At 43.7% G+C, this 23,436-nt stretch overlaps 1 protein-coding gene across 9 annotated transcripts in view; it reads left to right on the top strand.

The window, feature by feature from the left end:
• The window catches only part of chd9 (chromodomain helicase DNA binding protein 9), an 85,771-nt gene that overhangs the window by 31,596 nt on the left and 30,739 nt on the right, over positions 1-23,436 (top strand). For 8 of the 9 annotated variants that reach the window (XM_010892660.5, XM_010892659.5, XM_010892657.5 and 5 more), the window contains 7 exons: positions 18,618-18,726; positions 20,420-20,569; positions 20,941-21,009; positions 21,145-21,200; positions 21,845-21,962; positions 22,215-22,301; positions 22,675-22,812. In XM_010892660.5, the coding sequence (XP_010890962.3) occupies positions 18,618-18,726; positions 20,420-20,569; positions 20,941-21,009; positions 21,145-21,200; positions 21,845-21,962; positions 22,215-22,301; positions 22,675-22,812 (727 nt within the window). The remainder of the gene's footprint in view (positions 1-18,617; positions 18,727-20,419; positions 20,570-20,940; positions 21,010-21,144; positions 21,201-21,844; positions 21,963-22,214; positions 22,302-22,674; positions 22,813-23,436) is intronic. The other variant, XM_034297660.1, reaches the window with a different exon arrangement.

Below are 23,436 nucleotides of genomic sequence, written 5' to 3'. Positions count from 1 at the left end.
TACGGTTGGATTCCCAGGTCTACAGCTCAGTATCAAAGTGACTTCTTACTCTGGACTCAGAGTCTCTTAGTGACATGCCAATGAGCTATCGCGTAGATGCCCCTTAAATACATAACAACATGCTGGTATGAGCATCTAGAGCTTCGCTGTTGTGTCTGGTGAGATTGAGGGGCTTTTCATGGGTATGTAAAGACATTTGAGGGGATGTAGCCTCTGTTAGCTAATGTTGCTCTGTGAACTATGGCAGTGTAATGTGTTGGTTGATCTGTAATCTTGTAGGCCTGTTTTACGTTTAAAGGCACTGGGAACTTGTTAGGAGTCATGGCAACATGGACTTCATCAAGTACCAAATTTTAGGCCAAACCCTGTCTGCCTCTGCCAGAGGCTAAAACTGTCTTGCCATTGGATCTGGCAGCAGGACGATAGCCCAAAGCATACTTCCAAATCCGCACAAAAATGGTTCACTGAGCCTAGAATCAAGCTTTTGCAGTGGCCAACATCGTCCCCTGACCTAAATCCCACCGAAAGCTTGTTGGGTGAGCTGACCAGGAGTGTCCACAAGCAAGGATCAAGGACTGATGGATCCGGAGAGTTTCTTTATGTAGGAATGGTGTCAAATCCCTCTCACCGCATAAAACCATATATTAGATGACTCATATTAACATTTCCCACACTGTAGCTGGTGGTGGTTAGGTAGCCAGTCAGGTAGCTGGTGATAGTCAGGTAGCCAGTCAGGTAGCTGGTGATAGTCAGGTAGCCTGTCAGGTAGCTGGTGATAGTCAGGTAGCCTGTCAGGTAGCTGGTGATAGTCAGGTAGCTGGTGATAGTCAGGTAGCCTGTCAGGTAGCTGGTGATAGTCAGGTAGCCAGTCAGGTAGCTGGTGATAGTCAGGTAGCCTGTCAGGTAGCTGGTGATAGTCAGGTAGCCAGTCAGGTAGCTGGTGATAGTCAGGTAGCCAGTCAGGTAGCTGGTGATAGTCAGGTAGCCTGTCAGGTAGCTGGTGATAGTCAGGTAGCTGGTGATAGTCAGGTAGCCTGTCAGGTAGCTGGTGATAGTCAGGTAGCCAGTCAGGTAGCTGGTGATAGTCAGGTAGCCTGTCAGGTAGCTGGTGATAGTCAGGTAGCCTGTCAGGTAGCTGGTGATAGTCAGGTAGCCTGTCAGGTAGCTGGTGATAGTCAGGTAGCCAGTCAGGTAGCTGGTGATAGTCAGGTAGCCTGTCAGGTAGCTGGTGATAGTCAGGTAGCCTGTCAGGTAGCTGGTGATAGTCAGGTAGCCTGTCAGGTAGCTGGTGATAGTCAGGTAGCCTGTCAGGTAGCTGGTGATAGTCAGGTAGCCTGTCAGGTAGCTGGTGATAGTCAGGTAGCTGGTGATAGTCAGGTAGCCTGTCAGGTAGCTGGTGATAGTCAGGTAGCCTGTCAGGTAGCTGGTGATAGTCAGGTAGCCTGTCAGGTAGCTGGTGATAGTCAGGTAGCCTGTCAGATAGCTGGTGATTGATAGTCAGGTAGCCAGTCAGATAGCTGGTGATTGATAGTCAGGTAGCCAGTGGGGTGATGGTAAGATGTTTTGTGGGTGAATGTTTTTAGAATGCTGTTGGTTCCAGCACAATAAAAGTAAAATATGCTAATGCTAATTCTCTTTTCTGTAGTATGAAGACATGCCAAAACATTCTTAGTGTTTAAGCAGTGGAGTTCTAATGGTTTCTTTGACTTCTTTTTGTAAATACAGCACACATCTCAAAACAGAATTAAACATTTATTTTTCTTCGTGTTTTCTTCCATTTACTGCAATGTTGCAAACTAGAAAATGGAACTAACAACTCTCTGGAATTTAATTTTATATCGGAAAGTAAAACAGTGTCAAACCAGACTACCACACAAGCCATGCCTTGTGTGGTAAAACATAGCATCCAACAGAAATCTTAGTTCTATTTGCCAGTGCAATAGAAACCATACCTCCAAATCACGTGTGGCAAGATTTGGATATATGGCCTCGCAAGGCTTTTACAGATGTAATCCCTGCCAAACAGGTTTGTAACTCATCCACTATGGGGTGAGTTATCCATTCATTTATAATTATCTATTTAAGTGTATTAGTGTGTGTGTGTGTGTGTGTGTGTGTATATATACACACACACACTAATACACTTAGATAGATAATATATATGCTCAATATTGGTACTGAAACATACCATTAATTAACAGCATAAAAAAAACATTATGGAATGAAATTGAATTAAAAGTATAGCATTGAAAAGCCTGGAAAAAATATATACATATAAAGATTTATATAATTGGTCAAATTTATTGTGATTGAAATTATGTATTATTTATGTTGTTATCAAACAACATATAGTGTCTCAGCTAGTTTAAAAGGTAAAATTCAACAACTCAAACTGCAACTTTAATGGATGTGAATCTGCTTACAAGTGTGGAAAGGTCCTTGTATCGTCAAATCCCTCATCAGCTCATCCATGGTCAAAATAAAAATCAACAGTAAACATGCAATGTGATCACACAATATTCAGCTGTTAACTTTGACAGGTATACAGTATACACCCATCAGCCATTACATTATTACCACTGACCGGTGATGTGAATAACACTGATAATCTTGTCATCATGGCACCTGTCAGTGGGTGGGATATATTAGGCAGCAAGTGAACATTCTGTCCTCAAAGTTGATGTGTTAGAAGCAGGAAAAATGGGCAAGCGTAAGGATCTGATCGACTTTGACTGGGGCCAAATTGGGATGGCTGGATGACTTTGTCAGAGCATGTCCGAAACTGCAGGGCTTTTGGGGTGTTCCCAGTCTGCGGTGGTCAGTACCTATCAAAAGACAAGGTAATGGGTGGCCAAGGCTCATTGATGCATGTGGGGATCGAAGGCCAGCCCGTGTGGACCAATCCAACAGACGTGCTACTGTATCTCAAATTGCTGAAAAAGTTAATGCTGGTACAAATAGAAAGGTTTCTGAACACACAGTGCATCGCAGTTTGTTGCGTATTTGCCTGCGTAGCCACAGACCATTCAGGGTGCCCATGCTGACCTCTGTCCACTGCCGAAAGCACCTGCAATGGACAAGTGAGCAGCAGAACTGGACCACGGAGCAATGGCCTAGTCTATTTAATCATGTTTTCTTTTACATCATGTGGATGGCCGTGTGGTTGTGCGTCTCTTACCTGGAGAACACATGGCACCAGGATGCACTATGGGAAGGAGGCAAGCCGGCGGAGTTAGTGTGATGCTTTAGGCAATGTTCTGCTGGGAAACCTTGGGTCCTGCCATTCATGTGGATGTTACTTTGACACATACCACCTACCTGAGCATTGTTGCAGACCATGTGCTCCCTTTCATGGGAACGGTATTCCCTGATGGCATTGGCCTCTTTCGGCAGGATAATGCACCTTGCCACAAAGCAAAAATGGTTCAGGAATGGTTTGAGGAACACAGTAACAAGTTCAAGGGGTTGACTTGGCCTCCAAATTCCCCAGATCTCAATCCAATCAACCATCTGTGGGATGTTCTGGACAAACGGGTCCGATTCATGGAGGACCCACATCGCAACTTACAGGATCTAAAGAATATCCTGCTAACGACTTGGTGGCAGATACCACAGCACACCTTCAGAGATCTAGTGGAGTACATGCCTTGACAGGTCAGGGCTGTTTTGGCGGCAAAAGGGGGACCTATAAAATATTAGGCTGGTGGTCATAATTTTAGGCTGATCGGTGTATAGTAGGCTATCTACTGAAGTTCATTCTACTGTAAATCTGCGCTAAGCAAACCAATTAAGTCACCCAAAATCTATTTTTAGACATTTCTAATGTATAGTGCACAATTATTTCAAAGCAAAGTGGATATAAAATAGAAAATTAATCTCTCATTTGATGTTTTATGTGATACAATTTTTTGTTATGTCTGCCTCCAGATTTCTCTATTCTAATCTTCTGAGACTTTAGAAGGTGTAGACTGAGTTCTTTGCAGTGTATCATCACTACATTACTTGAGCTTCCAGAGAATATAAGACCATTGGTCGTTGTTATGGAAATGTTAAGACATTCATCTAAAAATCTCCCGTTAGTAGCACAAATTACAATAAAACTGGAAGGTGTGAAAGAAAGTGGTCCAAAAAGGTGACAGGGAAGCCAGTGATCTGGTACAAGGCCCCTAGCCATCTCTGCACTGGGCTGGGGCCATAGTCAAGACAGGACATAAGGTGGTGCCTTTAGCCACCTCTAATCCTTTTGGGCTCCTCAATTGGAGGCAACGATCTACACCTGCCTCCAATTGGGGAGACCAAAAGGATTAGAGGTGGCTAAAGGCACCACCCCTCCTAGATAACAAAGGATCTAAAAACTACTCTACATGAAATGAAAATACTGCTGAAAACAAGATTTAGGGTTTCAATTTAAGTTAAATAAGCAGTTGAAAGTGGCCAGGAGAGTTTTACAAGGAGTAGAGGCTCTTTTGGGAGATGCTTGGAAGGGTGTGACTACGCAGGCAGTCCTTAACAGCACCCAGTGCATCAAACATAGCATGTAGGCCAGACTACTTTACTGGCTGCCTAATATAGGTCTGTCATAAGCAACCGTTTTCTTTTTCTGTAGGCCCTGTAAGCAGCGTGGACATGCTCATGGAAATCCTCCACTGTATGCCCTGTACCTGTAAAGGGAACATAGCCATGATATTCATTAAATACTTTGATGACTCTGTAATTATGTACCCAGGCAGACATTTCAGGGGGGCATTTCCTGGCTGAAATAACAGGTTTTTCAATGGAAACAAAAACAAAGATCTGTTTGCTGGCTTTAGAAGAGACAAATCTTACAGCGTAGTGCTGCATATATTATGAAGCGAGTGGAGCACTACAAATATCTAGAAAGTATAACTAGGAACTACAACAAGCTGTCCACTCAGCCTATATATTCAAAAAGTCCACAAAATCTGTAAAAGCTGTCAATGCAAGATAGGACCCCCTGGCATTAAAAAACAACAACATTTCAGGACCAAATAACCTTTGGCATACTAAATACTGAAGTATAAGCTCCTACTGTCTGGGCATGGGTATAGAGCTCCTAATTAATATCTAACAGAGCATCTTTTAGTGTTGTGCCTACATCTGTTAAAGTAGATTTTTAACTCTTAGTATTTAAATAGATGTATATGTCTATGCTTGTCTAGCTTGTATTTGTGTTCTGATATTATTGTATCTTGTAAGCACCATTCGTCACTGCATAGCAAGTTCCCTTCGAGGAAATCAAATAAAATGGAATCGTGTCAGACTGTCAACCCTTGCCCTGGCTTCCTTAGTTCCATTCATTTCTGGAATATAATACAATAGCTAGTTGGCTATCAGTTGCCGTTTCAGACTTTGCTAAAAAAAAATATAATCTAGCTGCCAAGATAGCAGCTCAAAGTTCAATTTTATTTATGGCATGCTAGAAACCAACAGCCATACTCATGACACAGAAAGGGAGAAGCTACAGCAGCTGCTATTAGCATTGAGGCTAGCTTTCTGTCTCTGTTATGACAGAGACTAATGATTACAGGCATTGTATGGTGATATCGTGTTGTACCGTGGGTACACCCAGTGTGAGCTCATGTATTATCTGGTGGTACTGTATAGACCCAGGTTGCATAAAAACAGGCCGCCAGTCAGACTGATTACGGGCAGGCATCTGGGAGGCAGGGAGGAGCCATGTGTGATGTCAGTCAGGTCATCAGCAGGGGGTCAGGGCAGCAGAGACAAGCACCAAGCAGGGAGAGTCCCTTGATTCGTATTTTCATTCAAAGCGCTACTGAGAAACACACAATGGCAGACCATTATGTCCCTGCCTGCTTCCCTGTTTTTTGATTAATGATTTTATAAGCTTGGTGGCTTCATGTGGAAATGGCTCTAACTGATAATGGATTTCGGTGTGAGTGTTTGCAAGAGAGAATAGGCCTGGGAAGAGTTAGGGAAGAGTTGGTCTGAACCCGGTCTGAATTGCTGCATTCTGCTCCACCTTGGGTAAGCCTGCACAACCTCAGGAACGGGTGTGGGTTGACAGCTTTGGTAGGCCTAATGTGGCCAGCTAGTATGGCAGGTACTTGCCATGGTGGTGTCCTAAATGTACAGTAGCATTTCAATCCACAGTCGACCTACTTGTTTTTTCTCGGGCCCATTCATTTACCATTTCCCTATTCTGATTAAGAGGAGTTGTGTTCTTTGTCTTGTCTTTCCAGAATCAGTCCGTTAATAGTATTCTATAGCCACAGTGCTACAATATATAACCTAACCTATTATGACTTCAATGTAGACTAAAAAGTTCTGATATCTGAAACTAGGATAAACACAAGGTTTTCACTATTTCCATGAAGGACGACAAAAAAGTAATAATGTTCGGGAGAACTTTTACCTTATAGCACATTGCACCAAACACACCAAATAAAGCAAATGGAACCCGAAAACTTAGCCCCCTGGCCAGTTGCCCCGGGCCTCCGCAGAACCTCTGGGCTAATTCCAGAGCAGGAACCAGACCCTTGTCTCACGGTGATGCAGCTAACGGAGAGGCAGTGACTTGACTGTGGGGTTAGCCCAGAGGTCCTGTGGGGTAGTCAAGACAGGACATAAGGTGGTGCCTTTAGCCACCTCTAATCCTTTTGGGCTCCTCAATTGGAGGCAACTGAGGGGTAGACTCAGTGTCAGGACTTAGTCACATGCTACAGATGAGCATGATGCAAGACCTTGATCTGATACCACCGATTTCTTATGTTCCCAGGTTGGCTTGATGCTGTTACGGCCTTGTAGCCATGGGACCAAAACAAGGCACCGTTTTGCATGGCAGAACAATGCTGTCAGTTATTTTAGTTATATCACTCTGTTTGTATTGTAGTTGCAAACCTCCCCACTTCCCACTTGCGCAAATTTATTTTGTTTTCACTTTAGGTCGACCAGCTTCAAACTGCTTTATAAACTGTATACATTTATTACAAGGTCTCTTATGGACACAGGTGGAAGTGAGGAAGGTGCATCTTTTCTATTTGATGAAGGAGGCCTGTTTTGTTGTCCAATAGAATGTCTTTCCTCTATTAATGCAGGAATGGACAATTTCTGAGACTAGGATGCATAGATTATACATGGATTAAGTGTTTTAGCCTGTGAAGAATGTAATATTACACTCATTTTAAAACTATTTCAAATCTAACAAATGAAGAGGCATTGCACTATTCAAGCTGTCAGCCTGTCAGAAAGCCATGCTCTTTTAGTGTCTATACTGTGGTGAGTGTCTTAAGAGAACAGAGAAGGGCTGACACCCCAGGGCCAGGCTGTCGACTTTACTGATGTTTGGTGTACGGATCTGGACTCAATGCAGGAGAGAAAATTATGTTTTGACCCATGACCTATCCCCGTCAAAGGCCTTTGATTTTTGTGTATTGGAGGCAGTTATTTTATTCAAAGTGCATATGAGAGTTCCCTTTTTATTGTTGTGGTACAGTAGCATAGCCTCTGTGTTTTGAAACTGTGTCCTCTGTGTTCTATCATTGTTGCTGTTTGACTTATAGGCATTGGTGAATTCTGTTGTCTTGGTGTGCCAATGTGAACACTGTACTTCTGTGTGTCTGTCTGTTGTGTGTCTGTTGTGTGTCTGTTGTGTGTCTGTGGGTGTCTGTGTTTGTGTGTCTGCGTGTGAGGTGCAGTAAAGTGTGAAGGATCATGTTTGTGCAGGTAACTGGCAAGAATAGCCTACATGGTGCTTTAGGCTGGTTTCATGACGGGAGACAAACCATTATCTGTGTGTGTGTGTGCACGTGTGTGTGCACGTGTGTGTGTGCGTGCATGCGTGCATGCGTGCAACACCCTTCCAGGTTCCTCTCATGTAATATTAATGCTCAACCTTCTCCCTGTCAGCACCTGCACCGCTGCAGAGGAGCTGAACTCCCGAAACAGTCATTACTCTTTTCACAGCCTCTGCTGTGTGTGTCTGGCTGCACGCGCAACGTTTTATCTTGGTGTGTGTGTGTATATAGGGCAGTTATACAGTGAAATATAACCATGTATGTAGGTTACTGTTTTTCAGTACAGAACATGCAAGGAATGACGCGCCCATCCTGGTGGTTTTGAATGTCTGGCAATCCCATCTGTCCCATTTCACGTTGACCGTGTTAATTAAGTTTATTTAACTGAATTATTATACAGTACCAGTCAAAAGTTTGGACATACGCCGCGTGTGCATTGCGAGGCCCAGCATCTACCCAGTTTTTGCGAACTAGCTATAATTTACTTAATAGTTTCTACTTTATTAATTTGGTACAGCCTAGCATACAGTGTATATAGCTGACAAGAACTTCTGAATATTGGAACACAATGCACACATACTCCTTCAATTTGCCTCAATTGCAAATTCAGACTGCCTCAATCAAATGTATTTCAATCAAACACATTTATTTATAAAGCCCTTTTTACAACAGCAGTTGTCACAAAGTGCTTTACAGAGACACCCGGCCTTAAACCCCAAGGAGCAAACAACAGTAGTGTTGAATTTCAGTGGCTAGGAAAAACTCACTAAGAAGGTCAAATTTTAGGAAGAAACCTAGAGAGGACCCAGGCTCAGAGGGGTGACCAGTCCTCTTCTGGCTGAGCCGGGTGAGATATTAAGAGTCCAATTGGAATAATAAATAAACTGCCACAACTATTTATCTAACTTGTACATACATTATATCTAATTCCTGTACATTGTCTGTCAATTTGTACATTTTCCACTGCACATTAATAATTGCCGTATGTAATACATTTGCATTAATTGCACACTTATTCATTCCACTTGTAAATACATATTGTTGTACATTTTTTCTGCACTCTTCTATTTGCACTTCTGGTTAGACGCAAACTGCATTTCGTTGTACTCTACTGTGCAATGACAATAAAGTTATATCTGATCTAACCGTTCCAATTTATTTTCCAAAATTGTTATAGTGAGGACATCAAAACTATGAAATAACACATGGAATCAAGTAGTAACCAAAAAAGTTTTGGATTCTTAAAAAGTAGTCACCCTTTGCCTTGATGACTGCTTTGCACACTCTTGGCATTCTCTCAACCAGCTTCAATAGGTTGTCACCTGGAATTAATTTCCAACAGTCTTGAAGGAGTTCCCAACTATGCTGAGCATTTGTTGACTTCAATTGAGTTCAGGTTGTGGAGGACAGATCATCTGATGCAGCACCATCTCTCTCCTGTCTGGAGGTATATTTTGGGTCATTGTCCTGTTGAAGTTTAATCGTAGTACCTGGTGGTTTTTGAGACTGTACTTGAAGAAATGTTTCCTGTATTGACTGACCTTGATGTCTTAAATTAATGCTTGACTGTTGTTTATTTAGGCTTTTTTTGCTGTTTTAAGGACTACTACAGCACAGACATGATGATGGTCTTCGGTATACCCAATTTACCTTGTCACAACACAACTAATTAGATTCAACACATTCGGAAGGAAAGAATTTCCACAAATTAACTTTAACCATGCCACAACTGTTAATTGAAATGCATTCCAGGTGACTACCTCATGAAGTTGGTTGAGAGAATGCAAAGAGTGTGTTGGTTGAGAGAATGCAAAAAGGTTCCATGTAAAATTATAATGTAGATGGTCTATATTGCACTTTGAAGAAGAGAACATTTAATGATCTGTGATGCTGCTGCTCTTTATTTCCCAAGAGTGTCACATGCAACGTACTGGTGTTGTACATTCACCAGTCATCCAAACTGCACTAGGCTACAGTCAGTAGTTACAGGCCAGTAGCAGTTATCTAGGCTAATCATTAGAAGGTTAAACTGACACACAGTTCGATGAAAAGAATGGGCTGTGACACAGAGCCAACAGGTAGGGGGATCTGGACGGTCTCATGTACTGCTGCAGTACTCAACAGAAACGTCTCCCCAAGCATTCATCACATTGATGTCCAGTAAAGCATAAAATATATATTTTTTAAAACGTGCTGTCAAACAACTGAAATTATTTAATTGCAATGAATCTCAAAAGCTTGTATACATAATCTCAATTAATCCCAGTTTTTATATTTGGCCCCAAATAAAACAATGTTTTGATTTAAAAGGACTGGAATGGCACTCGTGATCAAGGTACTGAGTAGAAGAACTGCTATGTTTGGCTACTGTATGAAACACAACAGTCTCTCTGTCTGTCGGCAGAGCTGCTGGAAATTCAGGCATTTGACCCAACCCTGAATCATACCTAAGCTTTCCAAGGCATTCTCCTGTAGCTGATGTTTACAATGTGGTTAGAGTGATGCTTGGCAGTAGGCTTGCATACAGTCGCTGACCTGATGGATTGTTGGCCACCTTTCTTAAATGTAATATTACAACCAAATACTTGTCTTTATAAAATGATATGTGTTGGTATCACACTCCGGAAAGCTCTTGCTCAAGCCTGGCACTGACTGATTTGTTCCAGAAAAGGCATTCAAGCATTTGAAAAGAATCGCACACATAACTTTGACAGCCCTGAAATATAAATGAAAAAATATGATTTGAAGTTGTCAAGAATGTTACTATGCAATCAAATGAGATGACAAATAAGTAGTTGGTCTAACCAGGCCAGCGCTGGTCGTCTGGGTTGTCTCGATCTCTCGGGTTGGTCTGTTCAGGCGATTCATTCATACAATGTGTAGAAAACTTGGTTTTTGCTCTCCAGTGTAGCCGCAGAAAAGACTCACCATCACAGCTATATGATATATGAAAAAGACATGATGGAGAGAGAGGCAGGAGAGTGATCGCTGGAAGGGGATGTGCCTGGCTGATTACATTTACACGACATTCCAGTCGTTTAGCAGACACTTTTATCCAGTGCGACTTCCCATAGTCAATCTGTCCATTTTTTGTGTGACTGTAAGAGGAATACTTAAACAGTGTGCTACTCAACTGCAACAAATGTTATGTGCAGCTATTGCACAGCTATGCTGTATTCAAGCACGATGGGATCCATGTAGCACAAACATAGCATAACATTAGCTTTAAACATTTAAATGTGTGTGCGCGCGTGTGTGTGCATACGTTCATATATTGTTTCTCTGCTATGTGACCAGCATGCCTGTTTGACTGGGGGGTTGGGACTGAGCTAATAATATTACCAGAGTGAGAGCTGACTGAAGGAGCCTGTGAGGAGGAATAGTCAATGAGCAGTTTTACACTACGAGAGAGAGAGTAAACAAGAGAGAATCCAGAGGAAAAAACGCCCCATTTTATATAATCATTTACATATTGTTTCAAAACACTGGAATGTACTGAGACACGAGTAGAGAAATGGCAGGGATGGTCTGTAGGTCTTCTCATGAGGTTATCAAGTCAATTTAACTGAACTTTACTTTTCCTCTGCCACAATAACCCTCTTTACTCCAGTAGAATGAACATGTCCCTGCCATCAGCCGTCCATTCTTGTCGCGAGTCTGCTGATAAGCATATGTCATTTCTTCATTCTTCATTATCCTTTTTTACGAACCACAGGAATGATAGACTTGAGCCATGTTCCTTGTTAATAAGTAGCCTACACGATACATTGCTTTTCACACTGCAGTACTCAGAGGGTGAGCTCTCTTGAGAAAGTACTGTGGAAGGTATCAGCTCGAAAATGAGGTTTTCCTATGTTTATTTTTAACCAATAACACACCCAGGGGGTGTGGTATATGGCCAATATACCATGGCTAAGAGCTGTTTGCAAGCACAACACATTGCAGAGTGCCTGAATACTGCTCTTAGCTCAAGATAGGGGATGGTAAGAATGAGGACAGCTCCCAACCAAAGACTGGAGGCAGGGGGTGGTAAGGATGAGGAAAACTTTCAGTAAGTGACTTGGAGGCAGGGGATGGTAAAGGCAAGGAAAGCTCTAAATCAAAGACTGGAGGCAGGGGGTGGTAAGGATGAGGAAATATCTAAGTCAAAGACTGGAGGCAGGTGGTGGTAAGGATAAGGAAAACTCTAAATCAATTACTGGAGGCAGGGGATGGTAAGGATGAGGAAATATTTAAGTCAAATACTGGAGGCAGCTGGTGGTAGGGATGAGGAAAGACTGGAGGCAGGTGGTGGTAAGGATGAGGAAAGCTCCAAATCAAAGGCTCATGAGGGGTACATCCTAAATGATTGCCTGATCACACACTGCTTTCTAAAATGATAGCTACCTACCTGCTGAAAAATGACAGGCTCAGGAGATGAAAGCATTTCAGTAAAGCACCATTCTTGTTAGTCTTAGTCTCATTCCCCTCCTCTTTCTACTACACCTCCTACTCTCTCCACTTCTCTCCCTCGGCCCGTTTCCCTCTCAGCAGTCCATTTTCCAGGTCTTCTCCCCTGGGTTGTGTCCTTCCTCAGGTGCCAGGGGGCTGTTAACAGAAAGCTCCCTGGCGGTGTAGTGTACAGGGCAGCAGGCCTCATCTAAATGTGCTGATACTACATTGTTGTCTACTGTGAGAAATCTAACAAAATGGTGCAAGTGAGATCAATTAGGTGAAATGGGCTTTAGGGGAGCCTTACGGCAGTGTCAGTGTATAGAGAGTTGGGTTAATGTCTCCTGCCAGCCTGTCTGTCTGCCTGCCTGTCTCTGTCTGCTGTCTGTCTGTCTGCCTGTCTGCCTGCCATGTTGCATTGCCCTCCTATCTAATCCTTTTTACTCACTTTCTGATTAGAAAATCCAAAACCTGCTATTCTTTAATGACTTTTATGACAACAAATATTTTGTCTATCCGTGTGTATGTCTGTCTTTCATTGTGTCTATGTGTTGTTTATTTTGTGTTATGAATAAGGGTGTGTGTGTGCATGTGTGTCTGTGTTTTTTTGTGATTATGTTAGAGCGTGTGTGAGTTGACTGCAAGTGTACCCAAGCAGAAATCCTTTGTGCAGATCACTGCACTCTGCTGATATTTGCCATTAGCCGAGGGTAGGTGCATGTGTAGTCCCCACAAAGATTGTCAAAGCTGAACATTTCCCGATAAGGTTTTGTGGCAGGCCCCCACTATGGATGTCTTCATTTCTGGCTTAGGGGTTAGGTTTTGGGTACATTTACAAATGAGCAGGTTTTAGAAATGGGGTTACTTTTAAATTAAGCCATTACTGGTTCAGGTTATGGTAATGGTTATGTTTAGGGGATAGGGAACACAGATATTTGGGTTTCAGGTCAAGACAAACGTGGATAGAGAAACAAACGTGTGCGTATGTGTGCGGGACAGATTACAGACTCGTTCATAAGCAGGGGGATTTTCTCACGGAGCCCAGGACCAGTGCCACAGCGCCACAGCGCCACTGTCACTGTAATCCCCTCGGGATAGGTACACTGTTACACACTACACACACACACACTTGACCAAACGCACAAGCTTACACACTGCACTATACTACAGAAATACAACACACACAATACACGCATAAAAACACACACATAGTACGCTACACACTACACAAAGCACAAACACTACACACATGAAACACACTACACCATATTACAGAAACACGTAGTACACTACAAAAACACTACACCCTCAATACACGCATGAACACTGCGCCACACGCATTAAAACACACTACACTATTGTACATAAACACATAGTGCACCACAGAAACTAAACAGACACAATACTACGCTGCAGAAATACTACAAAGACCAACACACAAAACACAGTGGGCGTTGTGAGCCAGTCTGTCCTCATAGGTCAATAGCCACTCCACACGGGGAGCCTGGAGCACGTCACGGTGTCCTCAAGCCTTCAGAATGCCGTCACACTCTGTTCCCCCTCCATACAGAACGGCGGGCCTTGTGCCAACTAGGGCAAGACAGTACTGGGGGGGGCTGGGCATGAAGAGGAGAATGCTGGGTTATTAGGCAAGGATGGGGATCTGCTCATGGGAGCCAAACAGGGCCACTGCCAGAACTAGAGCTCCAGCCTCTTGTAGGGAGGGTAGTGTTACTCACCCACCGGCCAGGGGGTAGAAGGGAGGACAGAGGAGAGCACAGGTGAGAGGACAGGGGACAGGGGAGAGAAGACGACAGACGACAAGATGGGAGAGGAAGGACAGAGGAAGGGAGAGGACAGGGGAGATGAGACGACATGAGAACTAGAGTCAGTACTGTTAGTAAAAATGTTCTATTTAGAGCAAGTCACCTTCTAAATAGAAGACAGATGGACATGAGACAGCAGAGCTGCTTCCCCTGTATTGGCCTGCAGTGTACATGTTCCAGTGCGGTTGACAGTGGTATTGGTCTGTCATTATGCCTGTTTGTCCTTGTGTGGGTATTTACTATGATACCAAATGGACACCACAACAGTGGTGGTCTATTACTAGTTAAGTGTGGGTGGGCCAGTCAGTTGTCTGATGTTATGTGTGATGAACTCTGTGTGTTTCTTCTCCTGTTCTCCTATCCTGCCTGCTAAACCAACACTGTCTGAAGCCTGCACGTCTGCCCACCTATAAAATCCTTTCTCTCAACTCTCTTAAATGAATTTATTTTAATGTACATCTCCATGTATTTCACTGTTGTAAGGCCCTTCCTGACCTTAACCCTGAACCTAACCATTCAGAATCAATACCTAAACATATCCGTTCAATTGTATTTCTAAACCCATTTTGGTTTGAATGTAGACTCAAGATGCCCCGCTATACGGCGTAATTAAAACGTCAAGCCAGGAGGAAATGACAGATATGCTACGACATGGTGTAATTAAAACGTCAAGCCATGCCATAATTCTGTTGCAGCAGATCTGCCAAGCAGAAAGGTTTTATTTGGAGATTGGGTTGTAGATATGGTGATTGAAGGGGAGGTGTTTTTACTCTGTTCTATATCATAACAGCCGACCAGATGGTGTTGTTATTGCTAATGTTGTTATTATCTGTCGATAAGGTGGTATGATAAAGTAGTATTCGAGTCCAGTCCTTAATGTGTTCAGAAGAACATTGTGTTGTAAGTCCCTGATTCTATCTGAAGGTGGATATTAGGCCTGACATTCCCCCAGCTGCTCACTAAACAGCAGAGTAACACATTGTCCGGTGGCATTCACAGGAAGTGATGTTACAGCCACCGCCCACGCTGCCAACGATAGGCTATTCCCTGGGGCGTGTTGCCAGGCAACCTCAAAGTTTCATTGTGGAGAGGATTATGGAAGTGTAATATCATCCGGAGGAGTAAAGCGAGAAAGATGGGCTTATGTCCAAACAACAACAACACAACATGTTCGAGAGACAGGGAGAGAAACCTGCCACTTCACAGATACATTGTTGGAGTGTAAACACAAATGCATGGTTATGTGTTATTGATAATTGTGGTTGTGTGTGTGTGGGTTTTGCAGTCTTTCTTACGCCGTCTCTCTCTGGGTCTGTCTAAAGCACCACATCCTAAATCTGTCTTGATCTAGTGGGACGTGTCCAGATGGTGCTGTGTATCATAGCCTTAGTAGCTGCTCTAACTGGATAGAAGGCTGACTGGCTGAATGGCTGCTCTAACTGATAGGCTGGCTGAATGTCTGTTCTTATTGGGTATATAACTGGCTGAATATCTGCTTTTTACTGGGTAGATGAATGGCTGTTCTAACTGGGTAGGTGACTTGCTGAATGCTTGTTTTAAATGGGTAGATGAATGGCTTAATGGCTGTTTTAAGTGGGTAGATGACTGGCTTAATGGCTGTTTTATTTGGGTAGGTGACTGACTGAATGGCTGTTTTAAATGGGTAGATGATTTATTGAATGCCTGCATTAACTGGTTAGATGACTGGCTGGATGACTGTTCTATCTGGGTAGATAATTTCTTGAATGCCTGCTTTAACTGGGTAGGTGGCTGGTTGAGTGCCTGTTCTAATTGGGTAGATGACTGAATTGCTGCTGGATACATGCATCTCATGCGATGACTATGACTGATCTAGGCAGATTATCTGCGAAGACACAGCTCCCCATACAACCCCTTAAGATTACCTTGTCTATACCACGTAGTGTTTTAGGTGTTTTGGCCTTGTATCCATTGATCCTTTAGAGCTTGTGTAATCTCAGCCACTAGTTTGGAACGGCGTTACTGTTAACGATAGCTGACGCAGTTTGACACAGAAATCCATTACATTATGATGCTGGCTAATTTTATCAAAACAGGAACACGGGCTGCATGCTTTTACCTCAGGTCATTGTAGAGATGGCAGAGAAGGTATGATTTTTGAAACCAAGACTCCAAAGTATCACATAGAGTAATGCCATATATCACAATTGTTACTTTCTGTTGGGTTTCATTATTCCACCAGCTCTTTCTAGTGTTTCAGTGCTGAGGATCTGTATGACCATGTGACATACAATATGGATGCCTTGTTATAGCCCCACCTCAATGTTCCTCATGAGTGAGCTGTGCACTTTGACAGTCCATCAGGGAGTTCGAGGGAGATGATGAACCTTTAACTCCGCCCTTGCATTTATTTCATTGGTTGAACAGAAGAACGGCCGCTCCAGTAGGTTCCCTCACCCGAGACAGGCTGGCCATGTCATGACATGCCGTTCGGTGTGTGCGCCTGGTTAATGTTTGTGTGACCTAAGAGTCATACTTACTGGCTGTTCTGCCTGTATGGCCGGGTCAACAGCTGGAAAGCCTGTTGTGCCCTTGGCTGTGAGGTGGGATGGGGCGGGTAAGACCGGGACACAGGGAATGAGGTAGGGAGGATGAGTAACACAGAGGAGACAGGAGCACTGTCCCAGGAGGGAGCTGCCGCTTGATGATGTCTGCTTGATCTCAGCGTATATCGTGTGTTTGGAGCACTTTACACCCAACCTCTCTGCACCTGTTCTGAATGGAGGACCGGCTCCCTGTTCCCTCACCAAGAGAACAAACACACAGTTGACAGAGCACATCTAGACCGAAGATTTCGCAGTGAGCACCTCACCACAGTGATGCACCCACTTTGGCTCATTGCTATTGAGTGTAACACATTTCCTTGGGCCAATCAGTGTTATGTAGTAATTGCCAAGATGTCTGACATCCCTGTGCGTGTGTTCCAAATGTATGAACACGGTGTTTGTTGTTTGGCCAGTGTGAATGCTCTTGCATATTGACATATTAACAGCGTTTGCGTACTGGTACAATGTGGGTACCCTTGACTGATTTTGTGTGCATTTACGCACGTGAGTGCTGTTTGGTTCGTAGCAGCCATTCTCTTTCAGGTACTCCTAAAATAATAACTTGTTTGTTAAAACAATGGTTTGGATGACCTTGCAATCCCTGATAATAGACCACGTTTTTCAAACCCTGAATGCTGATTGGAGGGAAGCTATGATATGAGACTGTATAACACAGGTTTGACACAATACCTTTTCCTGCTGTGTGTTGGTAACCGGTTTATAATAGCAATCAGGCATCTCTGAAGTTCCTGGTTATGTGGCTAATATACCGATGTGAAGAGCCATACCAAGGCCCGCCGTGTTGTCATGCATAAAAACACCCCTTAGCCATGGTGTATTGGCTGTAGACTACGCCCACTCATTCCTAATTACTCATTGATTGTGCCACCATCTGGCCAATCACTGTATTTTCCGTCAGCATCGGGCCATGGGGTCTGCATTATCGTGTGTCACAGTCCCCTTCTTCACTTCATTGTAATGGACAATGAGGTGGGTGTTCCATTTGTATTGATCACTGCCCTGTGTTTTCCTTTCCTGTTGTTAGTTAGCAATTTTTTGGGATGGGGTAGAGACACAACGGTTGTATTTGCATGAATTTATGAACCTGTTGGATTCAGAAGCAGTGCTCTATGTTTGCCTAGCAGATGTGGTGTATTTGGTCAATGTGTACATTTCTTGTTTTACCATGGAGCTTATAAGAGGAAAACAGGGGGAAGGAGAGAGACATTCTGATTTAGAGAGGGGAGGAAATGAGAGAGTAAGAGGGCAAGGGACAGAGTTAGAGCGATAAAGACCAAGACATACATAGAGAGCTAAAAAGTGCGAGAGAGACTGACAGACAGGGAGAGAGAGCTTGAGAAAGAGTGACACAGAAAGGAAGAGGGTTAGAGACAGTTGGAGAGGGAGGAGGCTCAGTCACTATCCATATCTCTGTTTTGATCCAATCAAGAGCTTGACAAATGGAGCAGTTGAAGTCCTGTCTGTCATGTTGATAAGAACTTCTATTTTTATGTAATAGAACTTAGTGAAATACATTGTGCTAGTAGATAGCAGCTTTCCTCCCATGAAAATGACCGTTTGACCTGCTATAATGTAAATGTATCATATCCCACTGAATCTGCTGTCATGTCATGTGATTCTTGTTGTCTCTAGGTTATGAAAGTCCATTTAATAAGATATTAAGAAACCATGGAAACAGTAACATAATCCCTTTATGTAGGCCACAATAAACAGAGCTAGACTGGTAATAATATAGAAATAGTTATTCAATTTAATTAGAACATATTTTTGTTTTAAAAAAAGAGAGTGAACACCAGACAGCACCACACAGCACATGCTCCTGAGGTCATTTGTTTTGCACAACAAGGACAATATCTATGTAATCATTAATCAATTATTCAGAGACAGTTTTCATGAGACAAAGCAGAAGAAAAGATGAGAAAATGGAGGCCAAACCCACTAATGCTGACTGTTTGTCCTGTTTTTCTCCATTTCAGGAAAATTGTCATTAAATTTGGAGGGAAGAAGAAGCGGAAGACCGAATCGTCAGAGGATGGGTCTGATGACGAACCTCCGCCTCGAAGATTCTCTAAAGACGATGACTCGGTGAGTCCCTCCCCCAGGCTCCACTCTGTAGTACACAGAACCCTTATGGTTCAAGGCATTGAGTCCCTCCCCCTGTCTCCACTCTGTAGTACACAGAACCCTTATGGTTCAAGGCATTGAGTCCCTCCCCCTGTCTCCACTCTGTAGTATACAGAACCCTTATGGTTCAAGGCATTGAGTCCCTCCCCCTGTCTCCACTCTGTAGTATACAGAACCCTTATGGTTCAAGGCATTGAGTCCCTCCCCCTGTCTCCACTCTGTAGTATACAGAGCCCTTCAGGTTAAAGGCATGGTGTCCCTCCCCCAAGCTCCACCCTGTGGTACACGGAACCCTTATGGTTAAAGGCATGGCGTCCCTCCCCCAGGCTCCACTCTGCAGTACACAGATCCCTTATGGTTCAAGGCAGGGAGTCCTTCCTCCTGTCTCCACTCTGCAGTACACAGAACCCTTATGGTTCAAGGCAGGGAGTCCTTCCTCCTGTCTCCACTCTGCAGTATACAGATCCCTTATGGTTCAAGGCAGGTAGTCCCTCCCCAAGGCTCCTATCTGCAGCATACAGAACCCTTCAGGTTAAAGGCATGGAGTCCCTCCCTGCTTGCACTATTTTGAACAGCAAGTCAGATCTGTAGTCAATTTGCATTAATTTCATGGTAGTTAATAAATTAGGTACTTTTTATAAAAATATATATTAATCATTTGTAGAAAAAATAAATAAATAAAGCAATTCAATGTAATGTTTTGTGCCTTCTCATCTTTAGTACTTTACCATGTTATATAAGCTAGAGGGTTCTCTGTGCTGTTAATAGCTTAATTCTTAGATGTTACCATGTTATCATTCTCTTATGTTATCACATTGTGTTGTGATAGTTATTGCCATAGGGAGGCCCTGTCCTTGGCCTCTGCCTCGTTGCTGGTGCTGCTGCTGGTGGAGTCCCAGTTTGGAGGTCAGGGCCTGGTTGGTTCGGTGTATGGCAGTTGTTGGTGGAGCTGACATTCAATATCTAGGGATTATCAGGCTATTCCATGAACACAGTTTTTACCATAGACAATGGAGCGGAGTGAAGGACTACTGGCCCTGTCGCAACTGACTGTAGGTAGTGGGTGGGGACTACTTCTGTCTCGCCCGCTTCCTGTGTTTTAGTGAGTTCACCCTTCCCCTCTGACTCAGTCAGCGTGATCCTTCGGTCCTGTCTGGGGAACTGTTGGCGTTAACGTTAGCAGAGAAGATCAACAGCACGGTCACCCTAGGACAGGTCTCACCCTAGGACAGGTCTCACCCTAGGACAGGTCTCATCCTAGGACAGGTCTCACCCTAGGACAGGTCTCACCCTAGGACAGGTCTCACCCTAGGACAGGTCTTTCAGGGTCAGCACCGACTGCTCTCCTCCACTGACACCTCATTACTTTGAACTGAATGTTATTCATTAAACGGTGGATTTGGCAGGGTCTATCTGATGGAACTACAAACACTACGCATACCTCAATGTCCCATATTACTCCAGTGTGCGTACGTCCCACTGCACGCACGCACACACACACACACACGTATTGATAGAAGACTTATGACGGCTGGATAAAACCCCCATAAAACATTTGGAATGTTTTGAAATGTGTCATTTGGGCTGTTCTGGTGTGTAGACGGGGTACCTCGCCCCAGTCATTCCAAACCTGTCCCCTCTGCCCCTCCCCCAGAAGCGCCGGTCCAACCGCCAGGTAAAGAGGAAGAAGTACGCCGAGGAAGGCGAGTCCAGGGTGTCTGATGACGAGGGGAAGGTCATTGTTAAAGCCAAGAAGACCAACAGTACTGCAGCACGCAAAGCACCCGCAATGCAGCTGTTTGTGGTGAGGAGACACTGATATCAGATGCTGACATACTACACTTCCGGAACTGGAAAATGCTACGATCACCACAACATATAATCATAATGAATATTCAAGCCATTTTAAAAGCCACGCGTTGCCCAGAAAGATTATGTACTGTATATCGAGGCCACAGGGGTCAAGCTCATTCCACATATGGGTGACACGCCCCTGGTTAAGACTATGTTTAGTGGGGGAAAGGTGGCGGTGGCGCAGGTGTGTGTGACTTTTGTGTGTTTTGTCCTGAGAACCCTGTCCTGTGTTCTGGTTCTTTATTGAGAATCTGTGTAACCGGTATGTGGCGTTTGAAGGCTGCACACGGGGATGTTAAAGTGTTTTATTTATTGCTGAAGGAAAACCCCAGTGAAGAGGACGCTGCTGTTGTTGACAAGATTCTGTCATCACGGATAGTCAAGAACGAGGTATGATTAGAGTCACATCATCTTTCATGCCACGTTCAGTCAAAATGTTCTTAGTAGTAGTACAGTAATGTTTTCAACTTACCTTCTGCAGCTTTCAGTCTGTATTCCCTTTTCAAATATTGTTTCCTCTTCTAGGTCTCTCCAGGAGTCATTGTGGAAGTGGAGGAATTCTTTGTGAAATACAAAAACTAGTAAGGCATTATTTCAATTCCAGCTAAGATAATTGAATGCAAATTTTGAAAGGATCTTAGTCAGCAGGAAAAAAAGAGCAAAATGCAGTATGTTAAACTAGCGAGGCTCAAGCCACCTGAAAATGTACTTCTCTTTGCCATCATTTGGCTTTATTTTAGAAGTGGATAATCCATTTGTCAACCAATTGCCCCTTCACCAGTTCATTTCAAACTCTAAACTGAGTGTTCACACAGTTATCTTTGCAAACCACATTTTACCTGGACGACTGGTGAAAGTGTGACAGGATGCGTTAAAACCATGCCTGGAATAGTCAGAAATAGTGCATTTTAAAATGTGTTGAAGTTAATATATCGATGGGGAGTAAACCCACTGACACAGAAACTACATGAAGAGAAAAGAGAAAGCAGTCTAGTCACAGGAAGAGTTCCCCAATGGCGAGACACACAACTGTTTGCTAATAATCTAAACAAACATCCAGTCAAAAAATCAAACAGTCACGGAAAGTCAACATAATATTGCTCAATCGCTCAATTTGTTTTACACAATTCTCTTTCGGGTGGTAAAATCTGAAAAGCGGAGTATTGTACCCCATTAGGCAGCTCTTCCATTTGTGAGGATTGACAGATTTCTTCATCTCTCCCAGCTCCTACCTCCACTGTGAGTGGGCCACGGAGCAGCAGCTGGAGAAGGACAAGAGAATTCAGCAGAAGATCAAACGCTTCAAGATTAAACAGGCACAGAGGGCCCACTTCTTCGCCGATGTATGACCCTTTCACAGCAGTTTGTGTGTGTGCACGTGTGGCTGTGTGTGTGTGTGTGTGTGTGTGTTTGCCGATGTGGCTGTTTTCCTATTTTGCCCCCAATGTCTTTGCATGCATCTCTGTGCTTCAGTCCATGACATGTTCATCCATTCCACCCACTCATGTAGTCATACAGAGAGTATTTCCCCTCCTGAAGCCAGATGGTGTGGGGGCGTTTAGTCGGGCTGACTGGGTCTTCTTGTGTGATTTCAGATGGAAGAGGATCCCTTTAACCCTGACTATGTGGAGGTAGACAGAGTACTGGAGGTGTCCTATTGTGAAGACAAGGACAGTGGAGAGGTAAGAGTCAGGGAGGAGGGGGGCCTCTTCTGCTCACAATAAATGACCTTAAACGGAGAGACGATTAGCCCACCTTCTGTTGAAAGGCGTGAGAAAGAGAGAGACGAAGGCAGATTGTGTGCACGCATGTGTGAGTTCCTCTTCTGCCTGTTTCCACGAGGTACGGTTATAAAGCAGGTGGACCTGGTGGTTGTCTTGTTTGGTTTGCCAGACCGTGTTTCTGCTCACCGCTGAGGCATCTTTGAGTGTTAACTCACGTCTTTCTCTCCCCCTCCACCCCCTTCACCCTCCCCTCTGTCTCTCCTCATCCCCTTCACCCTCCCCTCTGTCTCTCCTCATCCCTTTCACCCTCCCCTGTCCCTCTTCTCCTCAGCAGGTGGTGTACTACCTGGTGAAGTGGTGCTCCCTGCCCTACGAGGACAGTACGTGGGAACTGAAGGGGGATGTTGATCAGAGTAAAATAGAGGAGTTTGAGCAGCTGCAGGCAGTGAGGCCAGACTCTCGCAGGATGGTAAGGTCCTCTGTTCAACCTCCTCTTTCTTATCTGCCCCTCGCTTATCTTTTCCTGTCTCTCTCACTCTCACCCTTTATTGGCACCGGAAATGTTTACATTGCCAAAGCCTAACTCTCTATGCCTCAATCTATCGATCATCCTTTCCTCGATGGAAGCAAGGGATTTGGGTGGTGTCTTTTGCTCTAAAACTATGAAGTTCCCCCTCCTGGGAGCTTCATTGTTCCACTGCCTGCATGATTCAATGCTTGCTGTGAAAGTAAAAAATAAACAAAGAATGGTAAACACTTATAAATTGTTCACAAAAACAGAGGCATTTCAAATGATTATCGACTGTGTATAGTGTTGTGCAAGTAGTTGAAGTACAAAAGGTAAATAACCAATCAGATTATCATAGGATGTATTTAAAATTAGGTTTATCTGATTATTGTTTTATGTAACAACATGTTACACATCTTTCTGCAGGTTTTTTACTTACTGTACTAGATATATGTGGTTATTTTGCCGAAGGTTAGGAAGTGCAGCTCAGTTTCCAACTAATTTCAGGTCATGTAGTTTCTATTTCATTTGAGTGCAGAGGCTTAAAGCCAGTCATCCATGTGAGGACTGCTTTTAGTGGCCTCT

This window comes from Esox lucius, chromosome 2 (genome assembly GCF_011004845.1).
Source record: "Esox lucius isolate fEsoLuc1 chromosome 2, fEsoLuc1.pri, whole genome shotgun sequence".
NCBI lineage: Eukaryota > Metazoa > Chordata > Actinopteri > Esociformes > Esocidae > Esox > Esox lucius.
The sequence above is the reverse complement of the archived record's forward strand: the minus strand, read 5'-3'. Positions and strand labels throughout refer to the sequence as shown.